Source organism: Pongo abelii, chromosome 10 (genome assembly GCF_028885655.2).
Source record: "Pongo abelii isolate AG06213 chromosome 10, NHGRI_mPonAbe1-v2.0_pri, whole genome shotgun sequence".
Taxonomy (NCBI): Eukaryota; Metazoa; Chordata; class Mammalia; order Primates; family Hominidae; genus Pongo; species Pongo abelii.
Window position 1 is genome coordinate 21,088,404 of NC_071995.2, and position 19,936 is coordinate 21,108,339.

The window sequence follows — 19,936 nt, forward strand, 5'->3', positions numbered from 1 at the left end:
TACATGCGTGCGTGTTTCCGTGAACATACAAATCTTGTCTCCCATGCAAGAGTTTGCATTTCTCAATGCAGACAGTATGGCCCATGCCTTTGTATTTCCCATGGTGCCTTGCGTAGAACATGTTATTAAGCATGAAATGGTTCCACTGTAAAACTCCAGGCTGCTGAGGCCAAAGGGGGTGCACAGGAAGTATACTAGAGTCCATGTTTTTGCCTACTGGGGGATTCGTTTTCAACTTGGAGGTAAGCTGGAATTTATTCTCCCAGCCAAAAAGCAGTAGAATATACACCCGCTCCTTGCAACGGCGACGGCTCTGGCAGAACACAGAAGCGCCAGACAAAGAGCACTCAGAGAAGACAGAAAGTTGCCGGGCTGCTCAAATAGAGACAGAAGCCAGTCCCTGTATAATAAATACTAGCAGTAGCCATTTAGTCGACAGCAAGGAGTGAAACAGCCTTCATATTTAACTACATACAGTTCGTGAATATTCTATATTAAACTCTGAAAAGCAATTGTAGATATACACTAAGATTTTTTCTACTATTAGTAATATGGAATTTGATATAAAGAAATAATTATCTTTCTTTTTTTCGAGATACAGTCTGGCTCAGTCACCCAGGGTGGAATGCAGTGGCACGATCTCGGCTCACTGCAACCTCTACCTCCCAGGTTCATGTGATTTTCCTGCCTCGGCCTCCCGAGTAGCTGGGATTACAGGCGTGCGCCACCACGCCCAGCTAATTTTTGTATTTTTAGTAAAGATGTAATTATTCCAATATAGAAGAGCTAGGGGTATAAAGAAGAGGATGTGCATGTTAGATTGACAACAGATGAAGAAAATTAATCGTGCTGTACCTGAACAGAGACACTTCACTAGTCTCACTGAGTCAATATATAGAATTAGAAAGGAATTCCAGACTCAGTGTCATTGCTAATATGTTATATATACTTATCCTTAAATGCAAGTAAACTGCAAGTCCATTCTTTTTTTTTTTTTTTTTTTTTTGAGATGGAGTCTCGCTCTGTCGCCCAGGCTGGAGTGCAGTGGCGCGATCTCAGCTCACTGCAAGCTTCGCCTCCCGAGTTCAAGCGATTCTCCTGCCTCAGCCTCCCGAGTAGCTGGGACTACAGGAACCCACCACCTCACCCGGCTAATTTTTTTTTTTTAAATTTTTTTATTTTTAGTAGAGACGGGGTTTCACCGTGTTAGCCAGGATGGTCTTGATCTCCTGACCTGGTGATCCGCCCGTCTCGGCCTCCCAAAGTGCTGGGATTACAGGTGTGAGCCACCACGCCCGGCTGGCCATTCTTATTTAATACTTTTCCTTATAGAACCTTTGGTTAAAAAAAACTCTCTGGGTATCAATAATAATAAAAATCTGATTCTAGTAATTTGTCAGCATGAGTCTGGCCTCTCTTTTGAACTTACCAGGCAGCATTCTTTATAGAAGATTGCTTCAAAAAAACTTATTCTTACAGAATACAACACACTAACACTTGGCTGGCAAACATGATTATTCAATAAATACCTGTTGATTTGTTTAACAACTTCAAATATCATGAAGAGAAGAGTTTCTTCTTTTGAGCTCATCTCTAAAATAAAACAGGATAAAGCTACCCAATAATCTGTATTTATTTAAAAGAAAAAAGTCAGGATGACGTTGGAAGCTTGATAACCTTAGAATTCATAGCAAAACAGTTGGCTGTTAATAAGCCTTACAGGGTGACATTTACCTTGCTCAGTTTACCTAGGCTCAGAGTTTGACATCCCAGCCAAAATAATCTTGTCAGTCACCCAGAGTTTGTGAATGTCAGGGAGGCTAACCTGCATTTTCTAAATGCATAAGAGGCTGAAAAATGCCAATCTTGTTAATTTACTATGTCATAATTTAGGATTCTTAATCGCAAGTGAGAAAAATCCCAATGTCAAGCTGGCTTAAACACAAAGGGAATTTATTGATTGAAATGACCAATAAACTTTGGAAGTTTGGCTGGCTTGATGTTGAGGCTCAAACAATTACCTGGTTCTTCATCTTGGGTTAATTTTCCCCCACATGTTGAATTCATTTTCAGACATGATCTCTTTTCTTAATTAAAAACTGACCACTGCAGTTCCAGATTTCACATTTAGTGTGGAAGGAATAGCCTCTCTTTCCTAACTGTTTTGGATCTTGTTGTGATGGCCCCCACAGGGTCACATACCCATACATGAACCAATCACCAGGGCAGGGAGGTGGGTTGTGGGTGAAACATAGCTAAGGCAAGTGTCAACATGGTAGATAATGGGCTAGTGTCACTAAGAAGGGCAAGCAGATGCCAAAGGGCTGGAATATGTCATCCCCTCTCACAGAGGGAAGGGTAAAAAGGACTTGGGGAAAACCATACAATCTACCATGCTACTCACTGTTCAAGTACATTAAAGAAATTATGTTGCCATATATTGTTTTATATTGCCTTATTTATGTGATTCACGTTAGCCAGTCCTGAAACCGAAAGTGAGGTCAACCTACCTTGATAGTGTGGGCTGAGTGGAGAAATTAATTATCCAACAAAGGAAATGCCATGTGTTATTTGCAAGTAAGAAAGATGCTGGGGGTTTTGGAGAGGGGTGAGGAAAAGAGCAATTCTATTATGCAATGAGAACTACAACTGAATAAGCTATTCACTTTAGCCTGACCAGTGTATTTTTCCCCTAAGCAAGCTAGAAATGGAGATATAAATTGACAGATTTTTTCTTTTTTTGGTAGACAATTAGATTGAAGGAAATGTGTTGTAAGATTCAAATATTTTGTAGCAGCAACCTATTGTATTTTTCTTCACAATAATTATGTATCTGTTAAGTGATCTGGGCATTAACTTGCTGGGGGCCTCATTGCAACCCTGTATGTGTCTTCCACAGCAGTAGTATGATGACAATGATAGCTGGGTTAAGCAAACTTGGTTTTAAATTTGAGACAGCCAGTTTCCAACACAGATTACTTTTAAAACTCCAATGTAGCACTTGCATGTTTGTATGTTAGACATCAGTGAACTGTATAGACTGGCACATTTTCTAACAAGGCCCTCAATTACTTGTCTTTCTCTTCCATTTGCTTGAAAATGCTCACAGTTAAGCGTATGACTTTAGGAAAATCACTTAACCTTTCTGGATCTCAGATTTATCCAGTGCAAATGAAATAATGTAAATTCCAGGCATCCTTTTCATATTCTCCATGACACTTTCTCAATAAAGGAGGTCATTTAAAGTGCCTCTCTTATTTTATGTATTCTATATATTCATATTGTACTTTTGCTGAGTAATGTGGTATCACATAAACCTCAAATCTCAGTGGCTTTGAAAACCAGGTTTATTTCTCACTCATGATGCATGTCAGCTGAGGCTCTGCTCCATATCATTTCCATTCAAGAACAAGGCCAGAGGAACAGTTTCTACCCAGGAAATGTCAGTTTGATGGCAGACAGAAGGATAATGATGACATGGGATAATTGACCAAAGCAAATCACATAGCCAAGGCAAGTGTCAACGTGGTAGGAAGTGAGCTAGTGTCACGGAGAAGGGCAAGCAGATGCCAAAGGGCTGGGGTATGTCATCCTCTTACAGGGAAGTACAGGGACGGCATGGGGAAAACAATGCAATCTACCGTGCTACCCACTGTCATAATTAAAATATTATGTTGCTATACATTATTTTATATTACCTTACTTATGTGAAATAATATGACATTTGAAAATACATCGTACCACTTTAGGGTGCTATATTTATAGTAGCCCCAGCGGGGTAGCTAAGAATATGAATCCATTTTGAGAAAAAACAATGTCAATGAGAACCAAATTTTTTCAATGCAAACTAATCATCAGTTGTGGTTCTTTGCAATTCAGTAGATTTAGGGATGACAATGAAACCTACAGAGAGGGGAAAAAAATGGGAACCCTAGGTTTGGGACTTTCCCTTTACTTTGACTTCTGATTAGCTTTTCAAATTCTGAACTTGGGTGGCACAAATGATTAACTCTCAACAAATTGAGTATCAAATATTCACCAAGTAAATAACTTAGTGAATTTAGCACAAGTAAGTAATATATGAAAATGCAGTACTGATGGGGCGGGCCTTGAGGTTCTCTTTCTTCTGAAGGGTTACTGTGATGTCCAATCCAGTCTAATGCAGTAGTTCTTGAAGTGTGATCCTGGAGCCAGCAGAATTAGCAGTTCCAGGGAATTTGTGAGAAATACAAATTTCCAGGCTTACCTTTGACCTAGCAAATCAGAAACTCTGGGGCTGAGCCTAGCCAAGTCCTCCAGTGGATTCTGAAATGCATGATAGTTTGGAAACCACTGGCCTAAGGAGTGCTTTTAAGTTTCTGATACTTTAAGCCCCTCTGGGTGGGAGCTCTATTTCTAAGGGGCTAATGCCCATCAGCACCTTTTCCTTTCGACTAGCAGAATCCAGATTTGTTTATAATCTCCATCCAAAACAACGTATCTTACACAGCCCAGTGTTATAAAACCTCAGCTAGGTCGTTGACATGGATTAGTGTGAGAAATATTTCTATATCACCACATATTTGCTTTAAAAATATGTTTTAGCTAGTTGCCTCAGTATGCCACTTTGACCAATGTTATATGATCTTGAAATAAAAAACCTTGTCTTATTTTAGTGTTCTACTTTGCCAAAAATATTTATGGCTTTCCCAGCTTTGCCAGGATAGGAAAGCTGCAGGGGTTTGGTTTATAGCAAGCCGACTTGTGTAGGTCAAGAAGGCCTGTGGAAAAATCTGAACTGTGACTCTTTCCCAAACCAAATTCAGGCCATGGTCCAAGGAGAGAGAAATAAACACTCAGGTGAAGAATTGTTCATTTCTTCTACAATATTTTAATGATCTTTCCTAAGAAGGCTCAATTTGAGATTGGATAAATATGATTAAAAATAAAGTTTTAATGAGAATTGGTGAGTTTACATTTTAGCTGGATAATAGTTTATTTCTAGTCAATCTGAAATATTCAAATCATTTTAGGGTAACACCTATGTAGGAATCTATAGTTTTTTAGTTACTTCGGTACAGATATAAACTGAACCTACCAAATCACCATTGTTATTTAGGTAAGTGTGTCTAAATATAATTTGGGCATTTTTGTACATTCATTAATAAAAATGTCTTTTATCTATTTTTAGTCCATATTATTTTTACAATAAAAGGACGACTTCTACATCTGAACATTTTATGCTGCGTTTTATTCTTCTTTGAGTGTTTACTATTGATGTACTTAGATATATGCCTGAAGTTTTTGCCTAGTTATTGTAATATTTTGCCCAATATCTTCCATCAGAAGAAGGTACTGACCTGGGGCAGGACGTACAAATATGGTGATATAGTAATAATTAACATGGAAGTGGAAAAAGGGACAAAGGATACCTTTTGAAGTTCATATTCACAATCTGATTTTCAAAGGGCACTTTAGTCAGGGCATAGATGGGTATGGTGCTACAGTTACAGAATATGAGTCAAAATAGTGATAACTGTAAATAACATATTTCCTAACAACTGCCATAGCTGCTGAAGTATCTTATGGTTTCTCTTTCTGTCTTCCTTAGTTACTGCTCATGCTTACCACATGACCCTGCTCACATCTCTGTGTGCTGACACCTCCCACATTACAGGATAGCCTCATCTTCATTTCAGTTCAATGGTACTTATGGTGAGATAATAAGAAATGCATTCTCCATATTAGATTAAACTGTACAGACTTGTTCCTTCTCTTCCAGATTGGCACTCTTTTCTTCCCATTTGACTTACTGGTTTGGACTCTTACAGCCTCCTTTTCCCCCAAAACTATGCTATTGATTTCCTGAGGGCTCTTTTAGATGACAACTTGTGTGACACATTTTGTTTCTTTCTTCACCTGTTACTTCCAATGTGTCCAAGCCCAAATTTATAAAAAATCTTATCACGTATGAACTCCTTTTCCAACTTAACATAATGCCTGAGAGGTAAAGATGTGACCCTTTTTGACTAAATGCTTTAAAACGTTAGGGACCAGTATATTCTGCTATTGCTATTCTCATGAAAATGATTATGACTTTCAAAAATATAATCCTGGCCAACCTTCCTAAATGTAGCTGGAGATAACTACATTTGTACTATATTTAGGCCCTTCCATTACTGTGACTCTGAAAACATATAAAAATAAAGATTTTGTTTAAAAAATAGCATTTCAAATGCTATTTTCAACAGTCATTATCTAAGTTGGCCTCTCTGGGGCTGAGAGAAAGTCAAGCCTAAGTTATCTCTGGAAATGGAGGGGTCCCAGAGTTGTGCCACGAGAGCCTCTTACTTAACAATTGGTATGCAAAATACCATGCCAGGGAGAAGCAAAGTGATTAAAGTACAGAAGCCTAAATAATAAAATCAACACTTGAGACAGTAGATAAAACATTTTATTGAATGGAGCACTCCAGTGAGGAAGGAGCCAAAAACCACTGGTTGGAGACTGGGATATGTAGTGTTGTGTAGGCTGATGGGTCACAGAGAGGTTCTCAAGCACACAGAGAGGTACACAAGTGTACAGTGTTCTTATGCACAAGACAAGGAGCACAGTTTTTCAAGTAAAAGCTGTTCCAGACTTACATAAGCACGATTTTACTTTGCTTTGCATTACTGGAGTCTGGGAGCTTCCTTAGAAGCTCCCTGTAGACAAGCAGGCACAAGTGTTTGCAGAAAGGGTTGTAGGCATTTACAGGGAAAGTGAGGGCTGATGATGAGAGCACTACCATCATCCGCTACAGTCCACCTGCTGGATCATCCAGATCCATTCACGCCCTGCTTTAAGTTAATCTGCTCTGTTACTCATTCAACAAAGGGATACCCAGTCCCCACCCACTTCACACACACACAATTTCTAAGACAAATTGAAATATCACCTATAGGTGATATTCCTCAGCTTCCTCTTCCGCCCCCATTCTAGAGTGTCTTCACCTTTACTCTCAGCCAGGACTTCTATTGGCCTAAGTCATTGGCCTAGTTGGGTAACACAGACCTAGATCCATGAAACCTCTGGACCCTAACTTGCCCTGTTCTTATCAGATTATTCCTTGGGATGGAAGCACCAAGGGGTATGTATTAGTCTGTCCTTACATTGCTTTAAAGAAATACTTGAGACTGGGACATTTATAAAGAAGAGAGGTTTAATTGGCTCATGGTTTTTCAGACTGTACAAGAAGCATAGCAGCTTTTGCTTCTGGGGACGCCTCAGGAAGCTTCCAATCATGGCAGAAGGCACAGGGGGAGTGAGGCATCTCACATGGTGGGAGCAGGAGCAAGACAGAGTGAGGGGAGGTGCTACACACTTTTAAGTAATCAGATCTTGTGAGAACTCTATCACGAGAACAGATGGTGATAAACCACTTATGAAGGATCTGACCCCATGATCCATCACGTCCCACCAGGCCCCATCTCCAACACTGATGATTACAGTTTGACATGAGATTTGGGTGGGGACATAGATCCAAACCACATTAGGACACCTCCATGAATTCTCTGAGTTTCAGTCATATTTTCCCTATCTATCTTGATTGTGCAGCAGTAACCCTATCCGGTCATGAAAATCAGCATGGTAACTCCTTTGCTTGCTAGTCTACTGGCACGTGATGCCTAATATGTTTAGGCAACATCCAAAGTTTTGGGTATAGTGAAACACTGTGTTCCTAGGTAAAAGATCTGCCCCAACCACCCTCTCCTCCCAATTGTATGAAGCTGTATGAGGTCATTTTATATTCTGTCAGGCTATCATCTTCCGGACTGCCACAATGTGTGTGAGCCAAGTACTCTCGGCAGCCAGAAGGTGCTGAGCAGAGACCAGAAATAGGATGTCACTGGTGTGTACAGCCTAGGGAATATGGGAAGGTAACCGATAGCATCTGCTATAGTGATATTATAAAATATTTGTTATAAAAGGAGGCATTCAATATGAGGCTGATAACCACCAATCTATACTATGAACTATACATTTATGTTATGTAATTTCATCTTGATAGCTGGACTCCTGATTTTATCACTCGAAGTAACCTCTTATATTATCATTTAAAAACCAAAAGTTTTTACATAAGGAAGAATTGAGGACAGAGAAAAGGTATAAAACAAATGTAACCTTGTGTCCTCCCAATTTTCAGGACCTTTTAACCGAGGATAGAAAAAGACATTGTAAATGTGAGCAGGACTTGAAATACTCAGTTACTGAGCACCATATGTGAGTTTTCCACAATCAAGTGGTAACAGAGAGTAGTCTGTTCAGATCCCACTTAGTTCTACTGCTTGGGTGCAAGAGAGAACTTAATTTAGCCTAGCTGTCGGCCCAAATATATTGGTTAAATTATTGCCATTTTCATTTAGAGGCAGCTGAGAAAATATACGCCAATTACTCCCAGTGACCGCTGGACTCAAGATGTCTTTTCATTCATTAATTGTTAAGGATTGGACTTTTGTAAGAGTGGGTGATGGTGCACGCTCTCTCTCTCTTTCTGTCATTTAACACCTCCTTCACAGGGGTGTTATGCGGATTTCTGCCTGTGTGGTAACGAGGTTCAGTAGCCTGCTTGGAATTTCCCAGTGGAAAAGGTGTTATAAAATTTCAAAATAAAAAATATACGACTACTAATAAGGATGTTGATCTTGAAATGCAATATGAAAACCAGAGACTGGAAATTTAAAATTTGTAATGAAATGCTCTAAAGCTGTGATCTCTTCTGACCCTGGGAGTTCAGCAGGGGTGGGCCCAGGGAAGACTTGGATGGAGGATGCTGCAGGATGTGGTGGCGGTGATTCAGTAGGTGGCCCTCTTCCATCCCAAGGTGGTGCTGAGCCAACTTCAGCCTGGGTTATGGAGCACTGAGCTACAAGAGAACCATCTATTGGATGAGATGTATGACTGAGGTTCTGACCACTTCTGCTCATTAAAAATTCCAAGGCATTTTTATAAGGTTAAGGATGCATCCTTGTGTTCTACAATCTTGTTCCAATTGGGTAGGAATATTGGCTTTTTGGTAAGGTCTAGAAGAAAGAAGATGTATGGAAATTTTAGTAGAATGATTAACATTTCTATGGGAGAAAATTCAGACAGATTGATTCAAAATTTTATCGTGAACTCTATTTTATAGAGCAGTAAAACAAAACACCTGTTTGAGTGACTTTCTTGTTGGGGTATAAATGTATTTGTAGATGAGAAATCCCTTTTTCTCAAATAAACCTATATGAGTAAATTTAAGGGAACTCTCCAATATTAATATGCAGTAATGAAATGACTTGTACAGGTTTCTTCTGGGCTTTTCTTCAGTCCCTTGAATAATTGATATTTGAGGTACGAAATTGGATAAGATACATTGTGAGTGATAATAATTATTTTAATTTAGAATAATCTGAGACCTTTCTCTGGCCCTTTTTAACTATGTGTCACCCATAACTTCCAGAACTCTTAATTATGTATTATCTATATCTTTTTATGTACTATATTATAATAACAAAATCAGAACAATGCCAAATTAGCTCTCAATAGTAAATGGACTAAAATTTCTCATTGATGGATCTTTAGAAAGCAAAAAACAAAACAAATAAGAAATAAAATTAAAAAATCAATGTGAAGATTTGGTCAGGAAGAGGAGACATTATCAGAGAAAACTCACATTCTTACCTATATTTTGGAGGTCCTCCCTTTTCTGGAATGGCAGAACCACATTTATTTCTTCCATGCATCACTTACTGTTCTTACTGAGCTCAAAATGCCCTATTTCTAGATTTTGGCTAAAGGAACTCATTGAGCCTAAGCTCTGTATGTAATTTGCCATTTCTGTGGAAAGTTACCATAGTTCTGTGGTTCCGGTAGAATGAAAAAAATGCCTTACAGTTTCAGGCAGAGAACAACTCAGATTAACTAGTATGAGCACTTCCTTCTTAGTCACTGAATACAAGATATTGATTATACTGACAGTCTCAGATGATGCTTCTTTTCTGAACTTCGTATTAGTGGGAGAGATAATAAACATTAAGCATTTTGATTTTTGTATTTGAGTCTAAGCCTTTAAGTGTAAATAATAAGTATTTTTAGACACTGATTATTTCTTTTCTACAGGTTCTACAGGTAATTATTTTTTAAATACTGTATTTTAACACTTTTTCTCTACTCTCACAACATAGTTGTTGTGTGAGAGCCAACTAGACATTTCATAATCATAAATGAAATTGCCCTTTTGAGGCTAAAGCTTTGGGGGAGGAAAGAATTTGAGAGATGATATAACAAATAGCCCTAGATTCTGTAAGATCCAACACAGCCACAAATAAAAACAGAATTGTAAATATAAGTAAGATAAGATAACTAGTCAAGTGACAGCATTTTTAATTATATTTACATAAAGATGAGTGATTATTTAACTCATTTTAAAATTCCATTCTAATTTTAAATGTGCATTCTCCTTAGATAGTTATAAAGGAAAAGAGCAGTAGGTGATCAATTACTCAGGGAAGATTTTCAATTAGTAAATTATCTGTGTTCTTTCTTTCGATTTTCCCTTCTATTAATTGCCTAATTTTAGACATTTGGCTGCTTATTAGAATTTCCTCCAAAATGATAAGGTAGCTTAAAACACTCCATTAATATTTAGAAACCTTGATAGATTTCATGCAAAAGAGCATCACATTTATAGATCAAGGATGTTTCTACACTGTATATAAATTTTGTCCTGGAATCCTTCTGTCATATGTATAAAAAGTAGTAGTTTGGGTGCTATTATAACACTTACAGGTAAGTAAAACTAACTTTAAAATGCAGTGGTGTTGAAATATAACAAAGAAATAGGCTATACTTATATTTTCCTTTCTATCAACAACCTTCATAGTTTTTCTCAATAATACACTCTAGCTTAAAAATGCAAATCATCCTTAATTTCTAACATTTTAGACTGGCCTGTACATCAGTAGCTGCTGTAAACCTGAACTATTTGCTCATGAAGTCAATAAGAGCTCAGCCTTTGACTGTTTATCAGCAATTTATTGGGCAGGCACTGCATTTTGAGTGGCAGCGTTAAAAAAAAAAAAAAGGCAGATGATGCGTCTAAAAATGCAAGGTTTCTGCATTTTTCCCTGACTATATGTGAAATAATAAGTATTAATAAGGTCCGTCTTGGCAAAATGTTTACTCTTTTAAATCTTAAGTTAATCCCCTATTATTGTTAATTGGCACAGTTGGAGACTATGTCATAAATCGTGATGTGAGCTATGACATCTTAGTCACTCATATTTAGGTATATTACTGAAATGCAGCTTTATATTGCTTTATCCCTAAGCCTACCAGAAAACTGCTATAGATTGCAGACATTTCATCAGGTAATCAATACAAAGTTTTCAAAACTTTGACAATTACCTATTTCTCTAATAGATGAGTAATTTAAGTATTGATATAAGCTTGCACTGCTAACAATGTTTTGGTCAATGACAAACCACATATACCACAGTGGTCCCATATGATTGTAATATGGTACTTTGTGCCCTTTCTATGTTTAGACACACAAACATTTACCATTGTGTTACAATTGCCTACAGTATTTAATACCGTAACATGCTGTACACGTTTGTAGCCTAGGGGCAATAGGCTACACCATATAACCGAGGTGTGTAGTAGGTCACACATCTGGTTTGTGTAAGTATACTCTGTGATGTTCACATGATGAAATCACCTGATGACACATTACCCAATCTCAGGTGTTCTTTCATAGCAACAGTAAACAGACTGAGACAAGCTTCCACCATGTGCCAGGCACTATTCTGGTAATTGGAGATACACAGCAAACAAGACAGATATTCATAGTCCTTGTTCACATGGCACTAACACCCTAGTGAACAGAGATAAATGATAAGTGAGAAAACAAATAAATGAACAAGACCATTTTGTATAGTGATAAGTGCTATAAATATAATGAAACAGGATAGTATGATAGTGAAAGAAAAAGTGTGTATGTGCACATGGGGTGTCCAAAAAGTTTTTGATAAGATTCTTGGAAAAAAAGCCTTTCTAAAATAAAGTAACATTTGAGGTTAGACTTGATGGAGCACAAGGGGCCAGCTATGTGAAAATCTCTGGATACCAAGGCCCTGAACAGGGTTTCCCATTTCACATGTATGAAGAACACAAAGGTGGCTTGAGGTATTAGAGATGCATTCTCCATTCCTGTAGACACTAGCCAAGCGAATGTATTAAAATTTAAAATAAAATACAAAAGTTCAGCTCCTCAGTGACACCAACCATGGTTCAAGTATTCAATGGCCACATGTGGTTAGTGGCTACCATGTTGGACAGCAGAGGGTCTATTTGTCACTGAAGAAAGTTCTAGTAAATAGTGCTGCACCAGTGAAGTAGGAGCATTAGAACAGGAGGACAGGTCAGAGAGAATTACTTGGAAAGATCATGAAGGTCCTTGTAGGACTGTCATGAGGACTGTGATGAGGACTGGATTCTGCAAGTACAATGGGTAGCCTTTGGGTAGTTTTAAATAGGGGAGGGACATAGTTCAATTTATACTTTTAAAGTATTACTCTGCTATATAGAAAATGAATTATAAGTAGGGCAAAATCAGTTAGTTACTGTACTTGTCCTGGCCAAGGAAGATGATGGGTCTTTGGCAGGTTATTAGAAGAGGGACAGTGAAAAGTAAATGGATTTAGAATATATCTTAGAGACAGGATCAAGTGGGTTTCCTAATCAACTCAAAGTAAAGCAAGATAAACAAAGGAAAGAATCAAGAGCAGTTCCCTCTTCTGGGGCCTGAGCAACTAGGTAGATGGTTATGTTCTCTACTAGGATGTAACAAGATTGAGAAAATATCGTTTGGGTGGGTAGGGGATAGGGAGGAAGGGAATTGTAAGTCAAGAATTCTGTTTTGGATACCTTCTATTTTAGGTACCTATTAGATATAAGTCAAGAATTCTGTTTTGGATACCTTCTATTTTAGGTACCTATTAGATATAAATATATAATAATCAGATAGGTAGCAGAGAATGATTGAACCCATACTACGGAACGTAAACTTACTGAATTTTACAATAGAATCCCCTGACGCTTAACTATATTTAATAAAGCTCAAATGTGAAAGGTTAGATCCTCTTCCCAAAAAACTATAAAAACATGTTTGCTAGATTTGACTAAGTGGAAGATTTATCAAGTAAAATTTAAATTTTTATTTCTGTTGTCCATGCTCTACTATTTTTCTGCATGTACAACATTTTCCTAATTCTTTGTCTGTGTTGTCGCTTTGTTGAATTAGGACTCACCACTATCTGTAGAAAATGGGCAGTGTTTATATGTGATTGCTTCCTATCCAGCGTATGTATTGCAGCTCATTTCATTTAATATACTCTGCTGAAGGTACATTATTAGTCGCTTCTTTCAGTTAGTATAGCCCTGCAGGTTTCTGCATCTCTCTAACATTAGCATTTTGTTGCCTTTGTTCACTTGCCTCTGCATTCTGGATGGTATGGGGAGAAAAATCCATCTTCTTTCCTTTTGATGGGACAAATAACTTTTTGATTACGATTTGTTAAGAAACCTGGATGCCAGGACATTGTCTCCTTATTTCATTGAAGAGTTCCAGGATGTTATTAACACATGGATTTAGAATATTCTTGTTTTGCCATTAGCAAATGCCATTTTTTCCTGTTACAACTTTTAAAAAAGTCTGCTTCCCATACCTTAAGTGTTCAGTTTTTATGATAATATTATATTAAATTTTCTAAAGAACTGAGATAATTGTGGGGGTAGGGGACAGATAAAATTGAAATATTCTAAAATTTCCCTTACTATGCTTTTCTTTTTAACCTTGATATGTGCCAGATTTTTAGTTTATTATTTTAATGTTATTTTTGATGCCAACAGATATGAACGATTTTCCAATCAAGGTTTTTCATTCCGATGTGTCCCAGGTAGGATCTGGCATATGCATCATATGTCTAAAAAGGAAACTCATGAAAGTATGTGTGCGTGCTAGGGGGCTCATTTGTCTTTGGCAAAGACATTGCTGCTCCTGTTTCCTTAATTATTAAACAGATGGTGCCCACTGCCATTGACTAGCTGCCCAACTCATACTCCTGTGTGGTAGCACAATTCTGGACATCTGACAGAGAGAAGCTGTACCTTTATAGTTTCTCATATCTCCTTATGTCATAATATTAATATCTGCCTTCTACTAGAACAGGCTGCTTCCCATGAAGCTGTTTAAAACTTAAGCCATCTTCTTCCCCTGTCCCCATAAATTAATTTTATCTCAAGGATCTCCTTTTGGCTTTTTTTATTGCTTCATGTCTACATACAAAATACAGTGGCATATTGAATCAATTAACTAAATGCTCTAAGCTGCAAATGCACTTTAACCTGGAATGTCAAGATAATTAAGACAAAATTGGATTATTAGGATTATTATTAGTGAGGGCAAATGACAGCTAAGATAGCCATGTTAAAAGTGGAGTATCATATTCTTGTTTTAGTTTTAAAAAGACAACTAGATCCCAAGGAACATCAATAGAGTTTAAGTCCATTGAACAGATATTGAATTATTTTTCATAATCTGCCAAAAAAAGTTAGCTTGAAAATTTTCTTTTGGTTTCTCAAATATCACACTGCTGCAGTACATGAAACTTTACTCATTAATAACTAAGGTCCTGATTTTTTTCATATGCTTTGCTCGAAGATGTAGTATTTTGCAGCCATGGACAGTCTTTTAAGATCTCTCCTAGTGTTAACCGACCTATCCTCACCTCTCCCTTGAGATTTTTCTTTATTTTTTGATGAACTATCTGGGCTTTTAAACTTTGTTAACCTTTTTTGAGGATACGGTCACTTAATCTCAATGTAAATTTACTTTCCACAGTCAAAAACTATTGTGTAATACTCATACACCGGATTTAAATGACTGCTGCCTCTCCTTCCTTTCTTTTTATAATATTGTGGTCTAGGTAAGGCTGATTCTTCCATCATTTGAACCAACAGACCAGGCTTGGGTTCTCATAAAACAGACCTTCCAGCAGGAGCGACCAAAGGATTACAATGTCACCTGAAATTGGACTGCTCTTGTACCTGACTTGGGAACATCTTTGAATCAGACAGTAGAAGTGGCTGTCATTTTCAGGGACAGTAGAAAGTATGTTGGCTCTCATTTGCCAAGTAGGCAAACACAATTTTTTTTTTTTCTTTTCCCTCCAACGTTCTAGGGAGCTCAGCCTCAGGGCTAGCCGCAGCCCCCCACACCCCGGGGCTGCGGTGGGCTGAGCGGTGGATCAGCCTCAGCAGCCTCTGCTCCAGCCTGTAGGGTGAACCGGCCACTTTCCCAGCAAAGGAGCAATCGAGCTGAGGGTAGCGCCTCCTCCGGAGGAGGGGGCGGGAGCTCGGCTGAGAAAGCTTTCCTAGGGAGTTGCCTTAAAGAAAGAAAGCGGAATTGTCGATCACTCCAGTTGCCAGTTTTATACAATTTTAAGCAGTCGTCTCCACTCGTTTCCCCTTTGCAAAACTGCAAATCACCACCAACCTTGCATCAAATAGAAGTGGGGAGGAAAAAAAAAAAGCAAATCTCCTTCTCCCTTCTCACCCTCCCTTTCTTCTCACCCTCCCTTCCTCTGTTGCTCGCTCCTTCTCCCTCCCTCCCTTCTGCGGCTGCCGCTAGTCTCTCGGTCTGGCTGTCTCTCCGACGGGACTTAGCAACTTCTTATTTCTCAGCCCCTTTTCCATTTTTTTTCCATCCTTTGCCATGAATTGGATTGACAGAGGCGGGGGAGGCTTTGCTTTCTGCCCCAGGGAATGGCGATTCGCGTCCTGGGGCCGTGCCGGGGAGAATCGGCCGAGGAGAAAGAAAGAGTGATAGAAAAAGAGCTGCAGGAAGGAAGAGAAGGGAGACCTCCATCTGCCGCGGGCCCGGCGCGCTGCAGCGCAGCGCCGAGCTGCGCCTCGGAATGGCCCGGAGCCCGCCCTGCGCCCCCGGCTTCTCCAGCGTCAGCGGCTCCTGCGCGCGGGATGCATTGGGCAATTTTTGAAATCCTGAAGTAGGAAGAGACCCCGGAGGATATAAGTCGGGGGTGGGGGTGGAGCAGAGAATCTGTAAAAGATATTCAAAGAGAGAAAAGGGGAATCCTGATCGTTTCTGCCCGTGCTTGCTTTCAACTTGAGCGTGCTAGCTTTTAACTTGAAAAAGTCTCATTGGAGCATCTAGCATTCTCCAGGAGTTATTCGAAAGCTAAAACTTTGAGTGGATTGTGGGCCTGGGAAGAAGAAGGATTCCGAGGGTGGAATTGGGAAGAGCGTGCGTGCGTGTGTGTGTGTGTGCGCGCGCGCGAGTGGGTCGGGGCGGGGGCGTTGGGGGGCCACTGGGAATTCGGTGAAGAGGGCACCCCATACCATGGCAGTGCCCAGCGACGCTGCACGAGTCAGGGACAAGCCCGTCCACAGTGGGGTGAGTCAAGCCCCCACGGCGGGCCGGGACTGCCACCATCGTGCGGACCCCGCATCGCCGCGGGACTCGGGCTGCCGTGGCTGCTGGGGAGACCTGGTGCTGCAGCCGCTCCGGCGCTCTCGGAAACTTTCCTCCGCGCTGTGCGCGGGCTCCCTGTCCTTTCTGCTGGCGCTGCTGGTGAGGCTGGTCCGCGGGGAGGTCGGATGTGACCTGGAGCAGTGTAAGGAGGCGGCGGCGGCGGCGGAGGAGGAGGAAGCAGCCCCGGGAGCAGAAGGGGGCGTCTTCCCGGGGCCTCGGGGAGGTGCTCCCGGGGGCGGTGCGCGGCTCAGCCCCTGGCTGCAGCCCTCGGCGCTGCTCTTCAGTCTCCTGTGTGCCTTCTTCTGGATGGGCTTGTACCTCCTGCGCGCCGGGGTGCGCCTGCCTCTGGCTGTCGCGCTGCTGGCCGCCTGCTGCGGGGGGGAAGCGCTCGTCCAGATTGGGCTGGGCGTCGGGGAGGATCACTTACTCTCACTCCCCGCCGCGGGGGTGGTGCTCAGCTGCTTGGCCGCCGCGACATGGCTGGTGCTGAGGCTGAGGCTGGGCGTCCTCATGATCGCCTTGACTAGCGCGGTCAGGACCGTGTCCCTCATTTCCTTAGAGAGGTTCAAGGTCGCCTGGAGACCTTACCTGGCGTACTTGGCCGGCGTGCTGGGGATCCTCTTGGCCAGGTACGTGGAACAAATCTTGCCGCAGTCCGCGGAGGCGGCTCCAAGGGAGCACTGGGGGTCCCAGCTGATTGCTGGGACCAAGGAAGATATCCCGGTGTTTAAGAGGAGGAGGCGGTCCAGCTCCGTCGTGTCCGCCGAGATGTCCGGCTGCAGCAGCAAGTCCCATCGGAGGACCTCCCTGCCCTGTATACCGAGGGAACAGGTAAGCACTGGCAACTCCTCTCTCGGCTCTTGGGGAAACTTGAAACACTTGGGAACCGGCGCAGAGTGGAGAGAATCCGAGCGCTGGGAACTAAAGGGAACATAGCCTAGAAAAGTGGTCTAACTTAAGAATTAATAAGAAACTAGCAGGTTTTTTCCCCCCTCTCTTTCACACAGTAGTTTTATAACCTGAACAACTGAAACACGATTAACAAAACTAGGTGGCATGTGTAGAGTCTTCCACAGCTGGGCCAACTTTTTAGATCTGCTACACCTGGTGTATGGCTTGCCTACTCTTTTCAGTACTCTTACGCTTTCTTTCCTTAGCAGAAATTTTAGAATTAAGTTTAGATTTTAGCAATGAGTGATTTTTTTAACACATAGATTTTACTAGATTTCTACTTTTTAAAAAGTAAAATCTCTTTTTAATGAAATGATATTAAACATTTATGAAAACCAGTAAAAAGATTCTAGAGCAAAGCCAGCTATGCTTGAAGGTGAGGAATTGATACACATTTTCTGGTTTTGCAGTAAGTTTTATTTGGAAAGACTGCAGCTGATGGTGCCCAATTTGTTTTTAAATATAATTTAGGGGCATACATTATTACATGCTAGTGTGTTTTGTATCACAGACTTCAACTTGGGGTATAATATGTGTGAACTTTGGAATTGTTCAAAATTGTCAACTGCGTCTTAGTGTCAACTAAAACCAAAACAGTTCTCTTTAGTATGTGCATACTTAAGTGGATATTTATAAATTCAAATGGATTTATGCAGATTTTACAGGAAATATTAATTCGGGAGGCCATTTCTAAGATTGCTGGAGATGGATATCTTCCCACAACGTGGGAGGAGGAGGAACCTGGGATTATAAAGTTGTAAATAAAACTTTAGTCACTTTTGGGGATGAGTCTCCTTATTATCATTAAATGATTTAAAACTATAGAACAGTTGCTATAAAGGGCATAAAAGAACAAATCCCGATTTTAAATGCATACTGTGTCTAAAAAAGCATACCGAAGTGTATGCCTCTCTAGTTGAAGCAGATTTGTTCACCTCTCTATTTGAAGTGGATTTGACACTTGATGGGGAGGAGGAGCTGGTTGGATACAGCAAGTGGAAATTTATACTTTTCCCTTTAAATTAATGCCTACCTATGGTACTATTAGGACAACTTTAGGGAGCAAGAGAATATCCTAAGATAAAGTAAGCTTTTTCTTTTTAGGTTATTCTGTGGATAATCATTTGGGTATTTCTAAGAAATAGCAGTCACCATATGGTGTGGGTGGCTAGTTTGTTTCTGAAATGGAGTTGATTACACAGATCTATGGCTGTTTGACATTATTTAGCAGAGCAGATGACAGCATCATAGTCTGTTTATTTTAAAGCAAATGTAGTTATTTGCTTTTTGCTTAGATAAAACAAATGTTTCTTGTGTTTAAGCTTACTCTAAGAGTGGAGGAGAAAGCAGGCCAATGACTGATAGTTTTGATAAAAATTTGGAAATTGTTAAGATGAAGTAAGTTATCTATTTGAGGGTAAACTAACCATTTTAATTTCTTTTCACAGTTATGGGAGAGAATGTCTTAAATGAAAACACCACAGCTTTAAGTATGTTCAGAATACACTATTCATTAACTTATAGGGAAATATGATGTTACTATTGCAAAATTCACAACCATAATTTCTAAGGAAAATCTGGGATTTAATCACAACTTGATTCCAATTGATATCATTTACCCTGTGGAATTATTTTTTTAAATTTTATATTAACATTTATAAGTTAAGAAATTAAGGGTGGATAGAAGATAAGAAGGTGGTTAGGTAAATTAACCAGCATCGTTCATTTAACCCACACATTTTTATTGGTTTTCTCTGGCTTAAATTGATAAATGGAGAATTTGAATTATCTACAAAGTTATCAAAATAAGCATTGCATATTTAATGTTTTGCTGATTAATGCTGTTGGAAAATGCATAATCGCAATCTATTTCTGTAATTTTCTTTGGTCATTTTTTTTTTAAAGACTGTGTTAATGAAGATTATTCTAAAGTGGGAAACTTTGTCTTATGCTTGATGGAAACACAAGAATACATTTAGCAGAAATTGAGATACTTGAAGTTTTAATGAGGGCATGGGCGAGTGTGTGCGTGTCACTGAAGACTGATTTTTATATATGACCCATTAAAAGTTGTTGCTGAGCATAATTGTGGGGAGTGGGTGGAAACTAACACAGTGTACTATCTTATAAGATAGGACAGTATCTCATATACGTTAGTCTTACTGTGTGAAAAGTTCAGGAGCTACCCACAGTAAATGGCTTATCTGTTTTATCATAAGGAAACAAACTTCTGATTAAGGGTGCAAAGTGTACCACTGTCATTTGCATACTTTGTGAAGTCAAACATCCAAATAATTATAAAATAAGTATATAACACTCCCCTGAATGTCATCTGCTTTTTTTCTGAAGGAATGTCTACTTTCAACTCAAGACAATACTCATAGGCAACAAGTGAATTTTAAATAGTCATTTAAGAACTTAAACGCACAGTCTGTC

The 19,936-nt window shown here is 39.7% G+C and overlaps 1 protein-coding gene across 1 annotated transcript in view; it reads left to right on the top strand.

The window, feature by feature from the left end:
- Positions 1-16,332: 16,332 nt before the first annotated feature.
- PDE3A (phosphodiesterase 3A) overlaps positions 16,333-19,936 on the top strand; it is a 303,896-nt gene continuing 300,292 nt past the window's right edge. The window contains exon 1 of the mRNA XM_024257297.3: positions 16,333-17,380. Within this exon, the coding sequence (XP_024113065.2) occupies positions 16,418-17,380 (963 nt within the window). The 5' untranslated portion in view covers positions 16,333-16,417. The remainder of the gene's footprint in view (positions 17,381-19,936) is intronic.